The sequence below is a fragment of the Ursus americanus genome, chromosome 9 (assembly GCF_024610735.1).
Source record: "Ursus americanus isolate L20-20 chromosome 9, mUrsAme1.1.p, whole genome shotgun sequence".
NCBI lineage: Eukaryota > Metazoa > Chordata > Mammalia > Carnivora > Ursidae > Ursus > Ursus americanus.
The window spans coordinates 62,455,190-62,476,461 of NC_142135.1; the positions used below are offsets into that span (position 1 = coordinate 62,455,190).

At 40.9% G+C, this 21,272-nt stretch overlaps 2 protein-coding genes across 12 annotated transcripts in view; one reads left to right on the top strand and one right to left on the bottom strand.

Annotated features, from left to right (window-relative positions):
• The window catches only part of ARFGEF1 (ARF guanine nucleotide exchange factor 1), a 154,580-nt gene extending 142,265 nt beyond the window's left edge, over positions 1–12,315 (top strand). For all 3 annotated transcript variants that reach the window (XM_087864843.1, XM_087864842.1, XM_045800693.2), the window contains 6 exons: positions 1,380–1,512; positions 5,176–5,315; positions 6,766–6,934; positions 8,329–8,467; positions 9,434–9,551; positions 11,035–12,315. In XM_087864843.1, coding sequence (XP_087720969.1) covers positions 1,380–1,512; positions 5,176–5,315; positions 6,766–6,934; positions 8,329–8,467; positions 9,434–9,551; positions 11,035–11,199 — 864 coding nt within the window. In that variant the 3' untranslated portion in view covers positions 11,200–12,315. The remainder of the gene's footprint in view (positions 1–1,379; positions 1,513–5,175; positions 5,316–6,765; positions 6,935–8,328; positions 8,468–9,433; positions 9,552–11,034) is intronic.
• A 1,462-nt stretch (positions 12,316–13,777) lies between these two features.
• The window catches only part of CSPP1 (centrosome and spindle pole associated protein 1), a 381,696-nt gene continuing 374,201 nt past the window's right edge, over positions 13,778–21,272 (bottom strand). For all 9 annotated transcript variants that reach the window (XM_087864846.1, XM_087864853.1, XM_087864850.1 and 6 more), the window contains 2 exons: positions 16,293–16,431; positions 13,778–14,404 (listed from right to left, as the gene is read on the bottom strand). In XM_087864846.1, the coding sequence (XP_087720972.1) occupies positions 14,196–14,404; positions 16,293–16,431 (348 nt within the window). In that variant the 3' untranslated portion in view covers positions 13,778–14,195. The remainder of the gene's footprint in view (positions 14,405–16,292; positions 16,432–21,272) is intronic.

Here is a 21,272-nt window from a genome sequence, read left to right on the forward strand (position 1 = left end):
CTTCCATTTAAGTTTTTATCTAAAACTGCATTATAGGATGCCTGGGTGGCTCAGTCGGTTGAGTGTCTGCTTTTGGCTCAGGTCATGATCTCAGGGTCCTGGGATCAGTCTCCCGAGTTGCTCGGGAGTCTGCTTCTCCCTCTTCCTCCCCCCCCCCCCCGCTCGTGCTCTATCTCTCTCTCTCCTCTTTCTCAAATAAATAAAATCTTAAAAAAAATTTTTTTTAGAAGTGTATTATAGGCTATCGTGGCCAAAGAAATTACCCAACTACTCTACTGGGTCTATATAATTATTATTAAAGGCCTCTTGTGTATTAAACAAGAAAAATACTAAGATGAGTAAGAACAATTATACCAATAATTGGCTTTAGTTTGTGTAGCACTTCACTGTTCAAAAAATATTTTCACATTTGATCCTTTCAGCAATGTTTTGAACCCAGTTTGGTACATTATCCCCATTTTATATGGAACAGCAAATGAAAAATCATAAACTGTGATATTTTAAATCTCAGTTAAAATACTATTTTGATTAGCACTATTTCTTGGGAATGTAAGCCCCTGCCTTTTTTTCAGAAACCCAGGTGAGGTCGCTTCCGGCTAAGACTGTTAGGTTAGAATTCTCAGTTCCTCTGGAAACCAGGTTCTGGATTCTGTCTGGAGTGTGTTTTATTGCTCTAGCAAAATAAAGCTAGAATAGTAATGCTAACTGTCATTGTTTGACCCTGTGCTAGTGCTTTGCATTTCTTACCTTATCCTTAATAACTTAAAAGGAAAGTGTCCTCTCCATTGTCAAGTCAGAAAACTTTAGCTCAAGAGTGTTCTTTGCTTTTCCAAGGTTACACCTAATGCTGGAGCGAAAGTCTGGTGTAGTTCCCTTGGACTTGAACTTGAGCTTTTCTTCATGGCACCACACTCGCAGTTAGTCACCTTCTCACTGACCTTTTCAGTCGCCAAATCCTTTGGATGACAGAACGTCTTTCCCTAAACTCACCCCTACAAAGCTTTCCTGAGCAGCACCTGCACCTGCACTTGCAGAAACGTCCCCACCTCGGCCACATCTGGGTTTGTTTAAACAGATTTCATGAGAGTTCACGGATATTGCTGACTACTTTTCCACACAGCGAAGCTCGGCATTTTTATCTATTGCTTTTGCGTGGTGCGAGGCCCGAGACAAATGAGGGTTAGAAAGGAAACTTTTCTCTTAAAGGCTGTCAGCATAGGTAACTTCAGTTGATCTTCTCATTGCGTCTGTAATCACATTGTGTAGAATGTCCTTTTCGTGGTGACACATGTAATTTTTTTCAAAAACAGCATATTAGAAACTGTTTTCATCCTTAAGCTTTATTCATTGTACTTATAATGAATTTTTTGTTTTATTAGGATACAATATCACAGAAATCTGTAGATATTCATGATTCTGTTCAGCCAAGATCTGCAGATAACAGACAGCAAGCACCATTGGTTGCTGTTTCTACTGTGAATGAAGAAGTCAGCAAAATTAAACATACAGCAAGTGAGTTAATTCTCCTAATAAAAATAGTGTGTTTTGTTTTATGTAGGTAAAGGATGAAATGTTTGCTTTCACTTTGGATATTAATAATTCCACACTGTCATTGATAGTGTAGGCACTTTGTTACTGTGTGTGTTCCAGTTTGGACATGCACTAACACCTGTGGTACCAGCCTTTTCCACAAATGCTTTAGCTAATGTTTGTGTCAGACATGAGTCTTTTCTCCAGCACATGAGTCTTCTCTCTCTGTTCCCTTCTGCATGTCCTCCCCATATCCTTTCTGCAAAAATGGGGCCTGAGGGGCCTTTCTCTGTAGTGCTTTCTAAGCAGGCGCACCCAGCTTCCTGTGGAGCCCGCCTACTTTACAAAACTCAGCTGCCCCACACCACGTCTCCGCTCACCGTCTTAGTTCTTTTCACAAAGAAGGGGAACCCCTTCTGTTTTTTTACAAAACTGATCCAGCTTTGTTTACTGAAGGAAAATTGTAACATGAAGGAAAAGCCACCTCCTCCGTAGAGGAAAACAGGACAACTCTAATTGCTTTTATAAAATGAGGTGAAATTCAAATAAGTAGCCATTTTAGGGGTGCCTGGGTGGCTCACTTGATTGAGTGGCCAGCTCTTGGTTTCTGCTCAGGTCATGGTCCCAGGGTTCTGGGATCGAGCCCCGTGTGGGGCTCCAAGCTCAGCAGGGAATCTGCTTGAGATTCCCTCTCTCCCTTGGCCCCGCCCCCTGTGTGCGTGCGCTCTCTCTAAAATAAATAAGTAAATCTTTTATTTAAAAAATTATTTTCAGTACATTCACAGTGTTGTGCAGTCACTCTGATGATTAATGATGCTAAGCATCTTTTCATGTACTCATTGCCATTTGTCTCTTCTTTGGAGAAATACCTGTTCATGTCTTTGCTCATTTTAAATTGGTTTATGTCTTTTTGTTATTGAATTGTAAGTTTATTACACACTCTGGATACTCTGCCTGTATCACATATATGATTTGCAGATACTTCTGTTCTCCTGTTGTATAAGTCATATCATTTCTTTGATAACATCATCTTATGCAGAAAGTTTTTAAGTCTGATGAAATCCAATTTACCTGTTTTCTTGCTCTTCCTTTTGGTGTCATAGCTAAGAATCCATTGCCAGATTTAAGGTCACGAAGGTTTTCCTTGATGTTTCCTTTAAAGAGTTTTATGCTTTTAGCCCCTACATTTAGGTCGCTGATTCATTTTGAGTTAATTTTTTTTTCAGGGAATTTTTTTAATTAATCCGAGGTGCTTAGACTTGTTCTTGAGAGAAGAGAGATTTGGTATCCTACTTGAAAAGAGTCTCTAGCTTCATTCAGTGTGTTTTCCTAACTTCCTAAAAGGGAGATAGGTAGTGGTGAGTGGCTTATTTTCATTTTGATTCCTGTTCTCTGGAGAACAGTATGGATTGTGCAGGAATCCATGACAGCTTTAGCCTGCACTGGAACGTGCCATGAGGATAGAATAGTGAGTAACTTCTCTGTCTCTCAGCCCCAAGACTGAATTTAAATATATTTAGGTTTGTAAAGGAAGGGCATGCTCATCACACATTAGAAAGTTTTCACATGGCTAATCTAGGAACATACCTTTAACTGGAGCGGAGTGCTTGTTGCTCCCCTTACCACGCTGAGCTGAGGACCCATGCTGCTTTTCTTCTATCAGAAACCCTGCTCGCTCTCCCCTTGAAGTTCTTCAGGAAAAGTTCACCATGGGATTGTTGACTCAGAATAGGTGGAGCTGGGGAAGAACAAATGGTGGCCATGTTCCATGAGCCCTTTCATTAAGTGGACAGGTGATGGTTCCTCTGTTGAATGGGGCAGCCATCTGCTGTCTGACTCTCTCCTACTCAGAGAAAAGAATCCTAACATGGACCTGAGTTACTTCATCCTGTCTGCAGGGCAGCTAGCTCTTTCTCTCTGTACACTTCCAGAAAACATCACTGCCCCATCCAGCCTCAGCTCAGTAGCGGCTGTCCCACATAGTTACTCTTTGCTTAGCTTGGGTGAACCAGTGACACAGTCACCTAATGTAACCCTGGCAGTGTCAGCCAACCCTAGTTGTAAAATTTGTGCAAATAGATATTGTCCCCAAACATGCTGTTGGTCATTGCTGGTGAGTCTGAAGTTAAGATCCTTATCCTCCAGGGACACCAGAAAGCATACTCAACCATACTCTCAGTTCACCCTGCTGAAAGCTCTTCCAACTCTTAGCAGCTGATGTTAGAACTAATGAGAACACACCTTGTAGATGTCAGCTGACTCCCAGGTCTCTTTGGGAGTTCAGCTGTGCTGCCACGAGTCTCCTGCGCTAGGAACTGAGTTTTATGACTTGAATGGGGGAGGTGGAGAAGCAACTGGTACATGTCAGCTCTGACTGAGGTAAAGGGCTAGGAAAAACACTGAAGAGGAGACAGTTGTGGGACTTGTGGCTTCTTTGTTTTCTTTTTTCTTTTTTTGACATGCAATCTAGTAGTAAGTGTTAAATACAACAGCATTTCTGAAAACTACCTGGAAAGGAGCCTTTATCAATGACCTCAATAAGAATAAATTTATGCAAGTTGTTTTGCTACCCCTTAAGTCCCTAAAACATGAATTTAAGTTCCACAAATTGGTGCCCCAAAAGGAAATTTGTAATAAAAGCAAAAGTAGAGACTGACGAATTCTAAGTTTTCCAATCCTGAGCCATTCCCCTGGAGTGGTTAACAGGCTGCTCCCCTTGGGCAGTCCTCTGCCTCCTGGAAAGCTCACTGGAAAAGCTGGCCCTGACATCCCAGGATTGAGGTATGACCTCCGGCCTCCCTTAGAGCTGCATGTCAGCTGCCGAGTTCCTGCAGCATCTCGGTAGTTGAGTCCTCTTTTCTGACCTTGTGCTTCGTCATTTGCTTAACTGGGATGGTCAGTGAAATGCAGAGTTCTTCTGTGAACATGTCCTTACAGGCTGGTGGATTGTCAGAAACATCTTGTTGAGCAGATTCGTTCAGGCTAGAGGAGTTAGCTGTGTTTCATCTTGCCTGCGCAGTGTGGAGAGCATTTTGTTACTTTGAAATTTGGTTAGTTTTGTGATCATGTACTTAGCATAACTTTTATAGACTTCTTTGCTTATGGATGCATTTGAAAATATAGTTAGCTACAACTTCTAACCTGGATCCAAATAAAACGTGCTCTGGTGAGCCCACAGTGTTACCCCATTTGTCAGAATTTGTGGCTGTCCCTTACTTCCTTTCTCACAGATCTGGTTCCCGTTGTTTTCTTTTGGTATAGGTTTTTGTATTACCTATATTCAAAGGTCAAGCTTGAGTTCCAGTAAATGCTGTTAAAATCTTAGTTTTTAATCCATGTGTTACCTTTTATTAAAGAACAACCTAAATCTTATTTTAAAAGTTGTAATGGGACCTTTTTGAACATTATTTACTGTTCTTAGTCCTTGGGAATTTTTTTTATTTAAAAAATTTTGTAAGGCTTTTCTAAAAATTGATTTAACTTTTATTGAGTGGTGTTTGTGCAAAAGCAGTATGTCCTCAGTGTGATATGTGCAGGTAACCTTCATACATACGAATGTTTCCTTAGCATTGTAATGTCATAGAAATTATAAAGGATTCAAAATAATTTTTGTTTGCATGTGCATTGGGGTGGGTTTCCTCACAGAATTTCCAGAACAAAAATTGTTTGCCGCCCTGTTGATTAAATGTGTTGTGCAGCTGGAACTCATCCAGACTATCGACAACATTGTGTTCTTCCCAGCCACAAGTAAGAAGGAAGATGCCGAAAACCTAGCCGCTGCACAGGTACGGACGTGGGGGGACAGCTGCTTTTACGTTGAGGAGGAAGTTGGCTTTCACGGTCTAGACTTAAGAGCAGAGAGCAGAGGTCGTGCTAGAAATTTGATTTGGGGGCTCTTCATCATAGAAATGTCATTTTAAACCATGGGACTGAAGCAGCTGGTAAAGAGCCCAAGAATAAGAATCCATGAGGCAAGGGGAGAGCAAGAGACAGTGGTATCCTGGAAGCCAAATGAAGAAAATGTTCTAAGGAGAAGGATGTGATCATCTCTGCCAAATGCTTAGTGGGTCAAGCAATATTTCATCTGAGAATCGCCCCCTAGCAATTTGATTGACTTCAATGACCCTGACATTGCATTTAATTGTAATGTTGAGGACAAAAGCATTATGGAAATGGGTACAAGAGAAGAGAGGAATTGCAAGGAGCAAATATTGATAATTCAGTCAAGGGGAGTTTTGCTGTAAAGGGGTACAGAGAAATAGGGTAGTTGCTGGAGGAGGATGAAGGGCCGAGAGAAGGGTCTGCTTTGTTTTGTCTTGGTATTACAGCACGTTCCCTGATGAGAGTTCTCCAGGGAAGAAAGAGAGCTGAGTGCAGAAGACAGGGGCAGTTGCAGAACAATCTTTGTGTGAAGTGAGCAGGGACAGCATGTAGTGCCAGCCCCGGGGGGGGGGGGGTCTTGAATGGAAGCCCTGGCCGCTCATGCATCGTAACAGGAAAGCAACAAAGTGTGTGGGTTCTTAACACAGAAAGGTTGGTCCATTTGCTGTTGGGAGTTTGTGGGAGGTCTCTTCTGATAGAGAGGAGAAGAAAAATCATCCACCACATGAGGTTGGGAAGAGAGTTTTAGATATTTGGAGAAGTGAAACCATGAGCTAGTCGTCCAGGAAAGCGGACTAGGGCAGTGCGAGATTGCTGGACAGCACCCAGAGCCCACTGGATTTAAAACCAGTCGGTTTTCCCCAGTCGTGTTTGTTGTGTGGGTGTAGGTGTGGAGTAGGCGGTTCTGCCAGCCAATTAATCTAAAAAGAGTGAGGGATTATTCAAGAGAATAATTATAACTGGAGCCCAAGGTGTCTATACTGGTTAAGAAGAGAGGACCTAAGTCAGGGAAGGAACAGTGAAGAGCTGTAGCTCCGGCAGGGGAAGAGCTCGTGGAGTCAGGAAATAGGAGGAGGGCATTAGAGAGATAGGAGATGGTGCTTGATGACCAGGATGCGTGGAAGGAAGATTCTGGAAATTTAATAACAAAAGATGGACCTTTTCCTATTCCCTGTTGAGATAAAAGACATTCAGTTCTGTGGCTTGCTCTTAAAACTGATCTTTGGGGGAGCATTGAGTTCTAAATTTACTAAAATTTGTGACTCTCTACTGTGTGTGCATGTGTGTGCGTGTGCATGTATGCACGTGCGTGCGCACACACACACCTGTGCTGTGGTGGTTTGTTTTCCAAAGAGAGATGCTGTGGACTTTGATGTTCGAGTTGATACCCAAGATCAAGGAATGTACCGCTTTTTAACATCACAACAACTTTTTAAGCTACTGGACTGCTTATTAGAGTCCCATAGATTTGCAAAAGCATTTAATTCCAACAATGAACAGAGGACTGCTCTGTGGAAAGCAGGTAAGCTGCACGAGTATCACATTTTAATGTTCACCATTAACGGTGTGCACAGAGGTGTGCATTTATCAGAATTCATTGTTGTATAATTCAGGTGTGTGAATTTCACTCTATGAACTTTTTACCTTAATAATAGTAGGAAGTCAGTCTGCTAGCCAGACCTTTCTCTGATCTATAATAAACCTATTATAATATATAATAATATAATATGCATATAATATATGTATAATATAATGTGTAATATAATAAGCTAATTTCTAGGGGAAATTTGTTTTCCCCTTGTTTAATCAATCTGTTATTTGACTGATTTGACCATTTTTTCATCTTGTTCGCCCAACCTGGGTCTCCCTGTCGATACTGTCAGTATACTAAAAGCTGCCCTTTTATGAGAAAAAGTGCGTGAAGGTCCTGAACAGGAAATCCTTGCATATGTATTCATATTACTTCCCCATGCTTATCTGGGAGTGGCCACACCTCGGAATGGAAGTGAATGTTTTGAGGGAGGGAGGGAAGGAGGCACATGTTTGAACAAGTTGGAAAATTTAAGTATAATATAATTAAATTATATAAATATAATATATAATTAAGTATAACAAACTGACATCTAATTTTTTATTTAAGACATAGTTATTTGGCACCTATTAGGTAAAAAACAGTGCTGGAAAAGTGAGAGGCAGCAGAATATGAAGAAGAAAAGAAGGAAGCTAATGTTTATTGAACATCAGACTCTCTGAAATAGTGTTGGGTACTTTATATTTGCATATTTTATTTAATCTAAAATGATTGTTTAACTCCTAACTAAGCCCATGGCTTTGTTCATCCTCTTCCCTTTACAACCTAACTTGTGGGGAGAGTAGTCTATATTTTTTCCCCTTTATTTAACCCAAGTTGTTACTGCCATTCAACCAGAACTGCTCCTGCTAAAGTCACCAGGTTCCTTTTTTACGTGCACATTGGGTCCTCCACAGTGCTGGTGGCCTTTTGAAACATTCTCACTGCTGAGAGGTCCGCCCCTGTTCATCCAGGAGCCCTCCTGTAAGCCGCTGGAGCTTTCAGGTGCAATTTCATTTGAAGAGTTCCGCTTTCCCAAGTCAACATCGTTTTGTGTTTCAAATCCCCCCTAGCTTGAAAGGAGAGGAAATTTTAAACATAGAAATCGCCTTCCAGTTGGGCCTCCAGCCCAATTCGATCTCCCCCACAGTCTCGAGGTGTGCCTTCTCTGAGTGACTCCTGTCCCACTCTCAGGGCTGCGGAGGCCCTGTGCTCAGGGCAGCTCTGCTTTGTAAGCAGCAGATACCACAGCGGGACCTACACAAAATGTGCCTTCATACGAGGCTGTTTTGTCCTTCTGTAAGGTGCCTTCCCAAATTAATACCGGAAACTTCCCTTTTCTACAGGCTTCAAAGGCAAATCCAAACCTAACCTTCTGAAGCAGGAGACGAGCAGCCTTGCGTGTGGGCTGCGCATTCTCTTCCGGATGTACATGGATGAGAGCCGGGTTAGTGCCTGGGAGGAGGTCCAGCAGAGGCTTTTAAAGTAAGACTCTTGGCTCACGTTCTGCCTTTGACCCATGTGGCTGCGTGGTGCAGAGTAGGAAAGGGCCACTAGGTTTGCACTCAGGGCAGAGTCCACATCTCAGCCCCGCTGCAGGACCGTGGAAATAGCTTGGGGCCTAAGGAGGAGATTGTGAAAATTAGATACAGTCTTACAGATGGACGCACTTTTGCACAGTTAGTGACATGAGCAAATCATGTCTGTTGTTGCTGCTGTGGGACAGTAAGAAAGTTTTCTCTCTTAAAATTTAAAACTTCAGAGTTTTTAGGCTCTTTCATGCCACAGATAACTGCATTTTTACAAACTGATCATATGTGAGTGAAAACCTGCTGGCCTACATTTAGTTTGAAAAAATATTTGGGGTTTTGTTAGTGTTACTTTTTCGCATTCTCTTTTTACTTCGTGACCACTTAAGATTCTGTCCTTTAAATTTTAAACTCATGCTAAGAATGAAACATGCTATTCAGAAAGAATGCTGTCTTCTGCAGTGTGTTTTTGTGTATTCTCGGGGAATAGATGTTCTCAGAGACCAATTAAGTACATTTTAGAACTTCAGGAGATGACTTAGTCCCTGTTCCCCCTTTACTGATGAGACTTTAAGACCCAGAAGTGTCTCAGTGAGCGAAGGGAAGAGCCACCCCAGATTTTGGCCCCCGTGTCTTGACGCCAGGCTCGTACATGTGCTACCGCACAGGGGCTCTGAAATTCAATGACACTTTTAGAAAAATGTGTTTCCTGATACATTGCAATGGCTTCTTTTAATGTCTGGTTTTCTTCCTATTTGAAAAGTATCGTTCATGTTGACACTCTATTCGTGTTAGCAGATAGACTCTAACCAGTTCCTAATAGTTAATAGTCCCTCCCTGCCTCGTCTCAGCTGCTCTTTCTCTGTGAACGCCCATCGCAGCAGTTAAGAGCACGTGTCACAGTGAGCCTTCTCTGTTACAGTGTCTGCAGCGAAGCCCTAAGTTACTTCCTTACTCTAACGTCAGAGAGTCACCGGGAAGCCTGGACTAACTTACTGCTTTTGTTTCTAACTAAAGTTCTAAAGATAAGCGACAATAGGGTAAGTATGAGATGTCCTCTCCAGCCCAGCATTTCTAGCCTGACCAGCATCATGCTCGAGCAGGAGGCAGGGGCGTCAGCTTGCAGACCCGCGGCTCAGGCAGATCCAGCAAAGGCTGGGCCGTGTTGCCACTTTGTCCTGGACCACGGTGGCTCGGCTCCGCCTGGGCCCTTCAGTCCTCTCCCTCCTTACCCTGCTTTCTCCTCTAAGCAGTAATTTTGTAGGGGATTCAGTAAAGAAGGAATCAGAATCCTTTGGGACACTCTGACAAGCCGCTGGGTCCCCCACACTTTGCAGTTCCCTGCAGTACCCACCCTGACCCCTGAAGTCTTTCCTGCTCCATTTTGAAAACTGCCACCCTGCCCAACCTCTGGCCCTATACTCTGCTCCTACCCAACACTGTTTCTGGCTTCAGCCATTCCTTTGGCATATTTATGGGTTCCCTGTAACACAGAGCCCCTAGCGAATGGGCCGTAAACTCATTTAAGAATTTGAAACCAGCAGAAATGATAAATTAAAAATATGTAACTAAATATAAATACCTATTTCAGGTTTTCAAAAATATGCGTTTCCCTCCTTAAAAAATACAGCACCTTATAGTTCATATACTTGGAAATGGGTTGCCGTGATCCCTGAATTGGTTTAAAAATGCCTAGTGAGGCAGCCTGCGATTGGAGTCACGGTGCTGTACGGGGCCCCAGAGAGGCTGTGCAGTGTCACCTGGTGCCGTACAGATGTTCGTGCCAACTCATGTGCTCTAGGCCACATGCATTTCGTTCTGACTGCGGGGCTGGGTAAAGCTTGGAGAAGTGAGCTGAGGCATCGACAGCCACATGGCTAGGAAGGCCTCCAGACCCCAGTCTGTCTTGTTCTGCCGCGGGCTTTCGTGCCTAGTCATAGGTCATACTGCTGCCTAGTCCCTTGTGGGGTGTGGAGAGCAGCAGAGAGAGAACAGGCAGGCAACTTGTATTCAGAGATTGAGGAACTCTGGCAAAGACGACCACAGTACATCAGTTGAATGTGGAAAGTCTGATCTTTGCCTGGAGATTGCAATTTTATGTTGCAGTATTAGGTAGAATTTTCCATAAAAATTAAAACTTTCTTTAACAAATAAGATTGTTTCAATAACCCGTAGCTTATAACAACTCAGTTGTGGTTCCTGCTTGTCTTCTTTCTTTTGCTTATTATCCAGGAAAAACAATGATAAATACTAAAAGTTTGTCGTAAGTTTGTCAAGGAAATGTAATGGGAAATGTTTTTCAAGATAAGGATAGATAAGTGAATGTTTGTATTAAGTAAGTGAGTCTTTTGAATACTTCTCTTTCAGTTCCATAATCAATATAGTCCCTGCTTTATGCAGATGCGTTTCCTGTCTTCACTGATCAGTGCGGGCCCCAAAGTGGTTTGACTCTAAAGGCATTTGAGCTGCTGTGGTTTGGAATGCAAGCACTACTAATGGAGAAATTTCCCCCTCTCCCCCCAGTTTAAAGCTCATGCATCATTCTACTACCCTCTCTTATGTGAAATTATGCAATTTGACTTGATTCCTGAACTTCGTGCCGTTCTTAGAAGATTTTTTCTGCGAATTGGAGTAGTTTTTCAGATATCACAACCACCTGAACAGGAACTTGGAATAAACAAGCAATGATGGCAACTTGGTATTTTTCTGTTGGCGTTTACATCCCTCCGCTCTTTAAAAGGACCTTGGAGCTGAGGTTTCCCACCTGAAAAATGGTTTCTCTGCATTGCAGTGTCTGAGGGTTACTGGTAAGATGCTTAGATCTGTAACTCAAACTTGCAACGCTCCAGTCCCTATTTAGTAATCTGGTGGATTCTGTTTGTCATGTTGGGCTCATGTTGAGCAGAAAGCCTGTTTCCACAGTGTCAGCTTGTTTTCATGTGTCCTTCCCTGTCCTTGGCTGCAGGGAGAGCCCCACATATTTTCAGCAGGTGTGGAAGTAAAACTTTACCCAAAGAACTATAGATGTAAAGATTTGAACTTCTGCAAGAAGTACAACTCAGGAGAGCTGTATTTTGAAGGATAAAATGTTTATAATTGGGGGGTGGGGGGGGAAGAAGAAATTATTGTTCATGGTAAAAGATATTTAGCAACTATGGTATTCTTATTCTGAAGATTTTTGCACACTCAGGCTATCTGAGATACTGGTAATCATCCTTCTGTGAAAAATGTACAGAGATGCAGGTCTGTAATATAAAAATCTTAAACATTATATAGTTCTTCCTGCACTGTTTTATTTTAATTTCTTTATTTTCTTATTCATTTGCTAAATACCTATAATATTTTGTCAAATGCACTAAACATTTGGGTTGAAATTTTTTTTTATTTTGTGGGGGTTTTGGTTTTGCCCTTTTGGGGGGGGGATTGGTAATTTTGAGGGTTTAACATGCCCAGGAAGCTGTTGTGGCTGACAGTTGTCATGATCAACAACAACAAAAAAAAGGTAGAAAATACTCCTACTGACCTAACTACCTGTAATATACTTCTCTTAGGGCTTCTAAAGATGAGCCATTAAAATAGAGTTGATCCTTCATGGACCGAAACTTGAATCACTGCAAAATGAATCTAGGTTGCTGTCACTTTCTTTTTTCTTTTGGGTGGCGGGGCTTGATGTAGATTTTACTCTATGTACAGAATTTAATGTTGAATATGTTAAAATAAATCTGGCATGGATGGGGGAGTTAGATTTACTGGAAATGTATTCATACTGTGAATTGTGCTCTGATGGTTAAAAAAAAAAGACAAGATTGTCAAGCATTCCGTATTAACAGTGGATGTAGAAAATTTTTTCAGATGGATAAAATGTATATGGTACAGATGTAAAGTTTTCTATGTAAAAAATTCTGTACAACTTTCTGTACAATATTGATTCTCATCTGGCATATTCTAATCAGGTTATAGGTCAATAAAGTTTTTGGATTATTTCATCAGTGCAATCAAAACCTGTGTAATCTACAGCCCCATGTTTCATGGATTCTTTGTTAAAAGCTGAACTTAGGAATATACTTGGCCAGAACTACAAATTCAGTGTTCTTTAGTTCTGATATTTTCTTTCCAGCTTTTGGCTTTAGGATTGTGCTTTCTCAGCTATAGGATATTCATAATTAAAATTTTGTGTACTAATAACCCAAAATAAGGCTATACTCTGTGAATGCTGAGAGAAAGAGCCGAAGTCCCTTTTCAGGCAGTTTGTCAGGGGGGCACTGTGTGTCCTAGGAGTCTGTTCAAGTTGTGCGGTACGATGACATTGAATGGAAAATGGAACACGTCAAGATAATGATTGTGTTTAAAAATAGAACTGCTCAGTCTTTGCTCTCATACCTTAGATGAGTTACTGAACAATGCATTTATAGGTGTACCATATTTACTACCCCCAGACAGCCCTGTGCACACTCAGCTGGATGCTAGGGCTCTGGGGGTCACCCACCTTGGTAGCTGGGAGCCACCATGACCTTCCAATCTATCTGATGGGTAAGTGTTCAAATGACTTGGTGGTTTGTTATTTTATGGTGTAGTATCAGGATCAGGACCCCCTACAGGAGACAGAGGCTTTAATGATCCTTGCAAATGAAGATACAAGAGGAATAATCTTCACAGTAAAAATAAACAATGCTTAGGTTACAAAACTGAGTATAAAATGTGTAGCTAAAATTCAAAATGGAGAAATTTCACACTTGCAGTAAACTTGTCTATCCTGTCCGCCATTAGTTCCATCAGTGGAAATGTGCCAGTAGTAGTGCTGGGGGTGTTCTCAGCCGTCTTAATGCTAAAGACCAAAGAATTATTTCAGAATTCGAATTAATCCTTACCTTTTTAAAGGTACCACTTATGGAGTGATTAGGAAAATTGACTCACTTATCCAAGGGTCCATGGTGGCACAGCAAGGATTCCAGTGTCTGTCCTTGGCCCCTGGGTGGTCCTGTCTTCAACTTCTAAAACACCTTGTCTAGAAACCTCAATTCCATTTAAAATAAGAAACTGACATTCATTGATATAAAAAACAATTTCTATCAAGTAGTAGTTAAGTCATATAAATTAGCGTAGTGCCTTCCTTTGCATAAACAGAGGCAAAAAGATGTAATATTTAGTGTATGGCTCATGGGACTAAATCAGTTATGATTCCCCCATCACGCATACTGAAGGAGTAGCTATAAATGACATGGAAATAAATAACTAGCACATTTGATTCATTACCTAGCAACTGAAATACAGCTACAACCAATGTATTTATTAAATGAAAACAATGGCAAATGTACATACAACAAGCGTATTCAGGTGTTACAGTAAAGACACTGGTTTTATTCACCTTATCTTACAAGCAGAATTTAAAATAATGCACATATGGTAGTTGATTCCAGGAGTTCATTACCACCCCAATTTATGGCAAAACTGTGCAAAAATAATTGTATATAATTCTACATTATATAAATTAATCATTGCCTTTTATTTATGTACATAATATACATCATTATACATCATCATGGGAAAAAATACACCTTATATACAGATGAAACTCACGTAAGTAACTTCCACATAGAGGCCAAAAGTAGCACACATTATTAAAGGTTCAGATTTGACATTCCTTTCACCTTAAAAGGCACTGCTGGGTCCAATACAGATTTATTTTAACCGTGGGCAGTAGACAGGCCCTGCCAGTTGTAAGTGCCTGGTTTTCCAGGAACCTGCTCCTGCTCCTGGTTCAGTTGCTCAGCCATGAATCGTTTCAGCGTTTCTGAGGTGCCTGGGCGGAGCCAGGGCTCAGTTGCTACAGAGTTTGATCCATCGTCCCCCACATGCTTCGTGTCATCGGGGTCAACCAGTGAACTCTCATCGTCTAAAGGAGGCAAGAGGAACAGGACTCAGGTAACACTGGTGGCAAGGAGGTGAACCGAACACAGATCTCCTTCCTGTAATTTAACCCGTCCCAGCCCCGCATTTCTCCATAGTATTGTTATACACAGTACTGTTTTGGCCAGGCCCCTCTTTTTAGAGGTAGGAAGAAAACGGTCAAGTGAACAGGTGACTCCATAGTACCAACACCCACAGGGATGCCAAAGAGAGCAAAGTGGGGGATGCCAAACATTGTTGACTGTGGAAGTGTACATAATCTTAAAAAACTTTTAAATTCAGCAAAATTTTAGAAATACTCCAAACCTGTTAACAATGCTCTCAGGAAATGAAATCCTTTCAGGAAAGCGCTAGACAGGTAGACAGGAAATGAAATTACTTCCATTCTTGCAGCTAATCTAAGAGGTTGGGGTCTACTCCATTAAAAGGTAGGTCCTTAATTTAAGTATCATTCTTTAATTGAATGTACTCAGCTATCTCTGTATTTTACTTATTAGATATAATAAGAAAATCTGTCTTCCTACCCTGTGATGTCATTTTTTTTTTAATTACATTTCCCGGTCTGTGCAGGATTAGCCCTTCAAAGGGATATGTGCAGTCAGTTTAATAAGCAATCAATCCACATCGTACCAAAAAGCTCCTGTTTGAAAGGACAATGTTAAAAAGTTTAGAAGTTGAAAACCTATAAAATAAGATTATTCAAATGCTCTATTTTTCTCAATTTAACTATGTCCCTGTTAAATATTCAGAACCCTTACTGGTTCTAAAAGAAATTGAGGAATAGGTAATCCTCAGTGCAGATTTAAAGAACTGTTTCCCACTGGTCCACATTTTTTCAAGTATGATGTGAAAAGTACTGCTCCATCAGTTTACCATATGTGCTGGTGTTTGGTATGGAATTGCCACCAGAACATACGATACCTTGACTGCTAGAGATTGAGTATAGTTTCAAATTAATAAAGTGTTGAAGATGGAAAATTATTGTATGTAGCTGAACAGACTAAAGGGAATTGTCCCAAAAGACCACTCTGCTGTTTGCTAAAACTAGTAGGGAGGGGCTGGTTCGCGAGCTGCCTAGGGAACCGTCCTGCCTGTGCTTGCTGAGCACACTTCCACCCGCTGGTCACCCGAGCAGCGAGAGACCGGTGAGGCCCTAAGGGAAACACTAAACCTTGGCTTCTACTCTAAAAAGAAGCATTAAACTGAGGCTACTTTGCTTTTGTCTATGGCATTGAAAGCCAAGCAAAAAAGTTAAAAAAAAATTCTCTGTAGTACTATAAATTTATAACGTGTTATCAAAAGAACTCAAAGTTGTCAATTTCTAATAATCGCTCACTTCAGTAAGGGGAGTGATATCCTGACGCTAACCAGCATTCTCCCTGCTGAAAGCGAAGCAAGCCTGGATATATTTAATAAAAATTTCATCTGTTTAGATTCCCCTCAAGGGATGCCGGGGTGGGTCAGTTGGTTAAGCACCTGCCTTTGGCTCAGGTCATGGTCCCAAGGTCCTGGGATCAAGTCCTGCATCAGGCTCCCTGCTGGGGAGCCTGCTTCTCCCTCTGCCTGCTGTTCCCCTGCTTGTGCTCTGACAAAAATCTTTAAAAAAGAAAGAAAAAAAAATAGAATCCACTCAAAAAAGCATACCCTCTCTGGTAGAATCTGATGCAAAGCTGATCCTGAGCCCAGGTTTTCCTGGGTAGTGTCTATGGATAGGGTCTATGTCTAGGCCTTACAACTCAAAGGGATTTCAAGTCATTCCATCTCCCCTCAACTCAACCCACCCATCCCCACCCCCAGCCAACAGTGAAAACTTCCCTGGAAACAGGTTTCAGTTCTTACGGATGTGCTGTAGTCCATTAAGACTGGCCATTTACCTGTATTAATCGGTTTATTCTGAAGTTCATTCAGTCTTCGCATCCGTTCCTCATTTTTCATTCTAAGCTGATCAATATTTATACTGGACACAGATTTTAAAGAGAGACCATCTGGTGGCATATTAGGATGACTGTTATCCTATAATTAGAAAAGAGAATTTTAGAAACGATCATTGATATAAATCAGTGCACCTAAAAATATTCTTGCCCCTGGTAAATGTATAGTGTAAGGAATAAAATAAATGGAAGCCTGTAGCATTTATATTCTAACTCCTGGTGATTATTCATGCAGGTGAAGATACAGCATTTGTGATAATAAATAAATATATTTAAATATTGCCAGGCTGGGTGAAGGTGGGGAATTATAGGACCCAAAAAGGTAAAAAGTGAAACAACAGGGGCTAAGAATCAGTTAAGCTACAGTAATGAAGACAGGGTGGTAATGGCATAAAGGCAGACCTACAGGTCAATGGAATAGAGCCCAGGAATACACACCAGGGGTTTTTACATTTATGGACAAAAGGGCCAACAAAATTCACTAGGGGAAAGAAGAGCCTTTTCAACAAATGTTATTGGAACAACTGGATTGTCCACATGAAAATGAATTTGGACCCCTACACCTCACATCAATTGCAAAAATTAACTCAAAGTGGATCGCTGACCTAAATTTGAGAGCACAACTATAAAAGCCCGTAGAAGAAAGAAAACAAGTAATTTTGATGATGCTGGGTTAGGTAATGGTTTCTTAGATAAGCCACCAAAAGCACAATGATAGAAGATTGGTAAGTTGGACTCCATCGTGAAAGTAAAAAAGACAACCCACAAAATGAGAACATTATGCAAATCATACATCTAATAAGGGACTTTTGTCTCAAATACATAACAAATCAACAGACAACCTGATTAGAAAATGGGCAAAGGATCTGCATAGACATATCTTTAAAGAAGATACTGAACATCATTAGGCAAATGTAATCAAACCCACAATGAACACTACTTCACACTCCCTAGGATGACTGTAGTAACTATGATAAAAAAGAGACAGGAACAAGTATTGCCATGATGTAGAAACTAGAACCTTCATCTAGTACTGACGGGAGTAAAAATGGTGTAGCCACTTTGGAAACCGTCTGACAGTTCCTCAAAATGTCAACCATAGTTACCATATAATGCAACAATTCTATTCCTAGGTATATATTGCAAGAGAAATGAAAATCATCAGAAAACTTGTACACAAAAGTAGGAACAATCCAAATGTCCGAGTGTTAAATGGATAAACAAAATGTGGAATACCCCTAAAGAAGTATTATTGAGCAATAAAAAGAAGCCAAATACTGGGGGCGCCTGGGTAGCGCAGTTGTTAAGCGTCTGCCTTCGGCTCAGGGCGTGATCCCGGCGTTCTGGGATCGAGTCCCACATCGGGCTCCCCGGCTAGGAACCTGCTTCTTCCGCTCCCACTCCCCCTGCTTGTGTTCCCTCTCTCGCTGGCTGTCTCTCTGTCACATAAATAAAAAATCTTTAAAAAAAAAAAAAAAAAAGAAGCCAAATACTGACATGCTAAAACTGGACCATATCTCATGTCTATGTATCCAGAAAAGGCAACACTATAGAGACAGAAAGTAGACTGATGATTGCTGGGGAAACAAGTTACTGCCACCTGGTAAAGCTATACATGTAATAATGCTAATAACACCATTTGTCCTTTGTGGACTTGAGTCAGTGCTAATGGTTCATATATATTGTCTGTGTCTCCACATCACATATATAAGAAAACACAGTTTAAGAATTTACCCAAAGTTGTCTACTCAACAAAGTACGTATCTCAACAGTATCACCAGGGCTTTTTACTGGTTATACTTTAAAAACATTTACACACATTCTATGAAAAGAATATGAGTTGAATATCAGCTTTCCTGTGGAATGTGACCTTTGACAGGTTACCTGACCAAAATACCAAAAGATGCCTATATAGTAGACTTAGATGTCTAAGAGGCTAAAGCAGACATTGCAATAAATGTTTACCAGTTGCTTCTTGTACCTTCTCTGAAATCCAAATATTCTACAACAAGGAAGGAGGAAGATACGGTTGCAGAGTATTCTGTGCCAGGTGCTACTAGGCTTATACCCCCACTAGGAGATAGGAAAATACTACCTCAAAGAAGCCAGGGTACTAGAAGTCAATGACCTGACTGAAGTTAGGGAGATATTTCTTGGTAGAGCCTACCCTTACACTTATGGTCACCTCTGTCCAGAGCAAGTGCTCGCTCTTTGCTGGACCACACCAATTTATTTTATTTTTATTTAAGTATAATTAAATTCAATTAACATATAATGTACTACTGGTTTCAGAGTTACAGGCCTGTGATTCGTCAGTCTTACATAACACCCAGTGCTCATCATATCACTTACCCTCCTTAATGTCCATCGCCCAGTTACCCCACCCCCCCATCCTCCTCCCCTCTAGCAACACTCAGCACTTTTTTCCTATGATTAGAGTCTCTTATGGTTTCTCTCCCTCTCTCCCTGTCTGGTTTCGTCTTATTTTTTTTCTCTCTTCCCCTATGATCCTCTGTTTTGTTCCTTAAATTCCACATAACAGTGAGATCATAATGATAATTGTCTTTCTCTTACTGACTTATCTCGCTTAGCATAATACCCTCTAGTTCCACCCACGTCATTATTGCAAATGGCAAGATTTCATTTTTTGATGGCTGAATAATATCCATTTTATAATATAAATATTATATATATGGATAATATTATATATATATATATATATATATATATATATATATATATATATATATATATATATAAATCTCACATCTTCTTTATCCATTCACCTGTCAATGGACATCTGGCCCCTTCCATAGTTTGCCTATTGTGGACATTGCTGCTATGAACATTGTGGTGCAGGTGCCCCGTCGGATCACTACATTTCTATCCTTGAGATAAACAGCCAGTAGTGCAATTGCTGGCTCGTAGGGTAGCTCTATTTTCAACCTTTTGAGGAACCTCCATACTGTTTTCCACAGTGGCTGTACCAGCTTGCATTCCCACCAACAGTGTAGGAGGGTTCCCCTTTCTCTGCATCCTCACCAACATCTGTTTCCTAACTTGTTAATTTTCACCATTCTGACCGGTGTAAGGTGGTATCGCATTGTGGTTTTGACTTGTATTTCCCTGATGCCGAGTGATGTGGAGCATTTTTTCATGTGTCTGTTGGCCATTTGGATGTCTTCTTTGGAGAAATGTCTGTTCATGGTTTCTGCCCATTTTTTGATTGGATTATTTGTTCTTTGGGTGTTGAGTTTGAGAAGTTCTTTACAGATTTGGATATTAGCCCTTCATCTGATAAGACATTTTCAAATATCTTTTCCCATTATGTTCGTTGTCTTTTGGTTTTGTCAGCTGTTTCCTTTGCTTTTTATCTTGATGATAAAAAGGCTTTTATCTTGATGAAATCCCGATAGTTCATTTTTTGCCCTTGTTTCCCTTGCCTTTGGAGACATGTCTAGCCAGAAGTTGCTGCAGCCGAGGTCAAAGAGGTTGCTGCCTGTGTTCTCCTCTAGGATTTTGATGGACTCCTGTCTCACATTTAGGTCTTTCATCCACTTTGAGTCTATTTTTGTGTATGGTGTGAGGAAATGGTGCAGTTTCATTCTTCTGCATGTGGCTATCCAATTTTCCCAACACCATTTGTTGATGAGACTGTCTTCCATTGCATATCCTTTCGTGCTTTGTCAAAGATTAGTTGACCACGGGGTCATTTCTGGGTTCTCTGTCCTGTTCCCTTGATCTATGTGTCTGTTTTTGTGCCACTACCATACTGTCTTGATGATTACAGCTTTGTAATAGAGCTTGAAGTCCAGGATTGTGATGCCACCAGCTTTGGTTTTCTTTTTCAACATTCCTTTGGCTATTTGGGATCTTTTCTGGTTCCATACAAATTTTAGGATTATTGTGCCAGCTCTGTGAAAACAGTTGATGGTATTTGGATAGGGATTGCATTGAATGTGTAGATTGCTCAAGGCAGCATAGACATTATAACAATATTTGTTCTTCCAACCCATGAGCATGGAACGTTTTTCCTTATCTTTGTGTCTGCCTCAGTTTCTTTCATGTGTATTCTATAGTTTTTGGAGTACAGATCTTTTGCCTCTTGGGTTAGGTTTATTCCTAGGTATCTTAGGGGCAATGGTAAATGGGTTCGACTCCTTAATTTCTCTTTCTTCTGTCTCACTGTTCGTGTATAGACATGCAACTGATATCTGTGCATTGATTTTATATCCTGCCACATTGCTAAATTCCTGTATGAGTTCTAGCAATTTGTGGGTGGAGTCTTCTGGGTTTTCCACGTAGAGTATCATATCACCTGCAAAGAGTGCGAGTTTGACTACTACTTTGCCTATTCGGATGCCTTTTATTTCTTTTTGTTGTCTGATTGCTAAAGCTAGGACTTCTAGTACTATGTTGAACAACAGTGGTGAGAGTGGACATCCCTGCCATGTTCCTGACCTTACGGGAAAAGCTCTGTTTTTCCCCACTGAGAATGATACTCACCGTGGGCTTTTCGTATATGGCTTTTATGATATTGAGGTATGTTCCCTCTATCTCTACACTGTGAAGAGTTTTAATCAAGAAAGGATGCTGTATTTTGTCAGATGCTTTTTCTGCGTCTATTGAGAGGATCATATGGTTCTTGTCCTTTGTTTTATTAATGTACTGTATCATATTGATTGATTTGCAGAGGCTGAACCACTCTTGCAGCCCAGGAATAAATCCCAGTTGGTCGTGGTGAATAATCCTTTTACTATACCTTTGGAGCCTCTTGGCTAGTATCTTGGTGAGGATTTTGGCATCCATTTCATCAGGGATATTGGTCTGTAATTCTCCTTTTTGGTGGGGTCTTTGTCTGCTTTTGGGATCAAGGTAATGCTGGCCTCACGGAATGAGTTTGGAAGGTTTCTTTCCATTTCT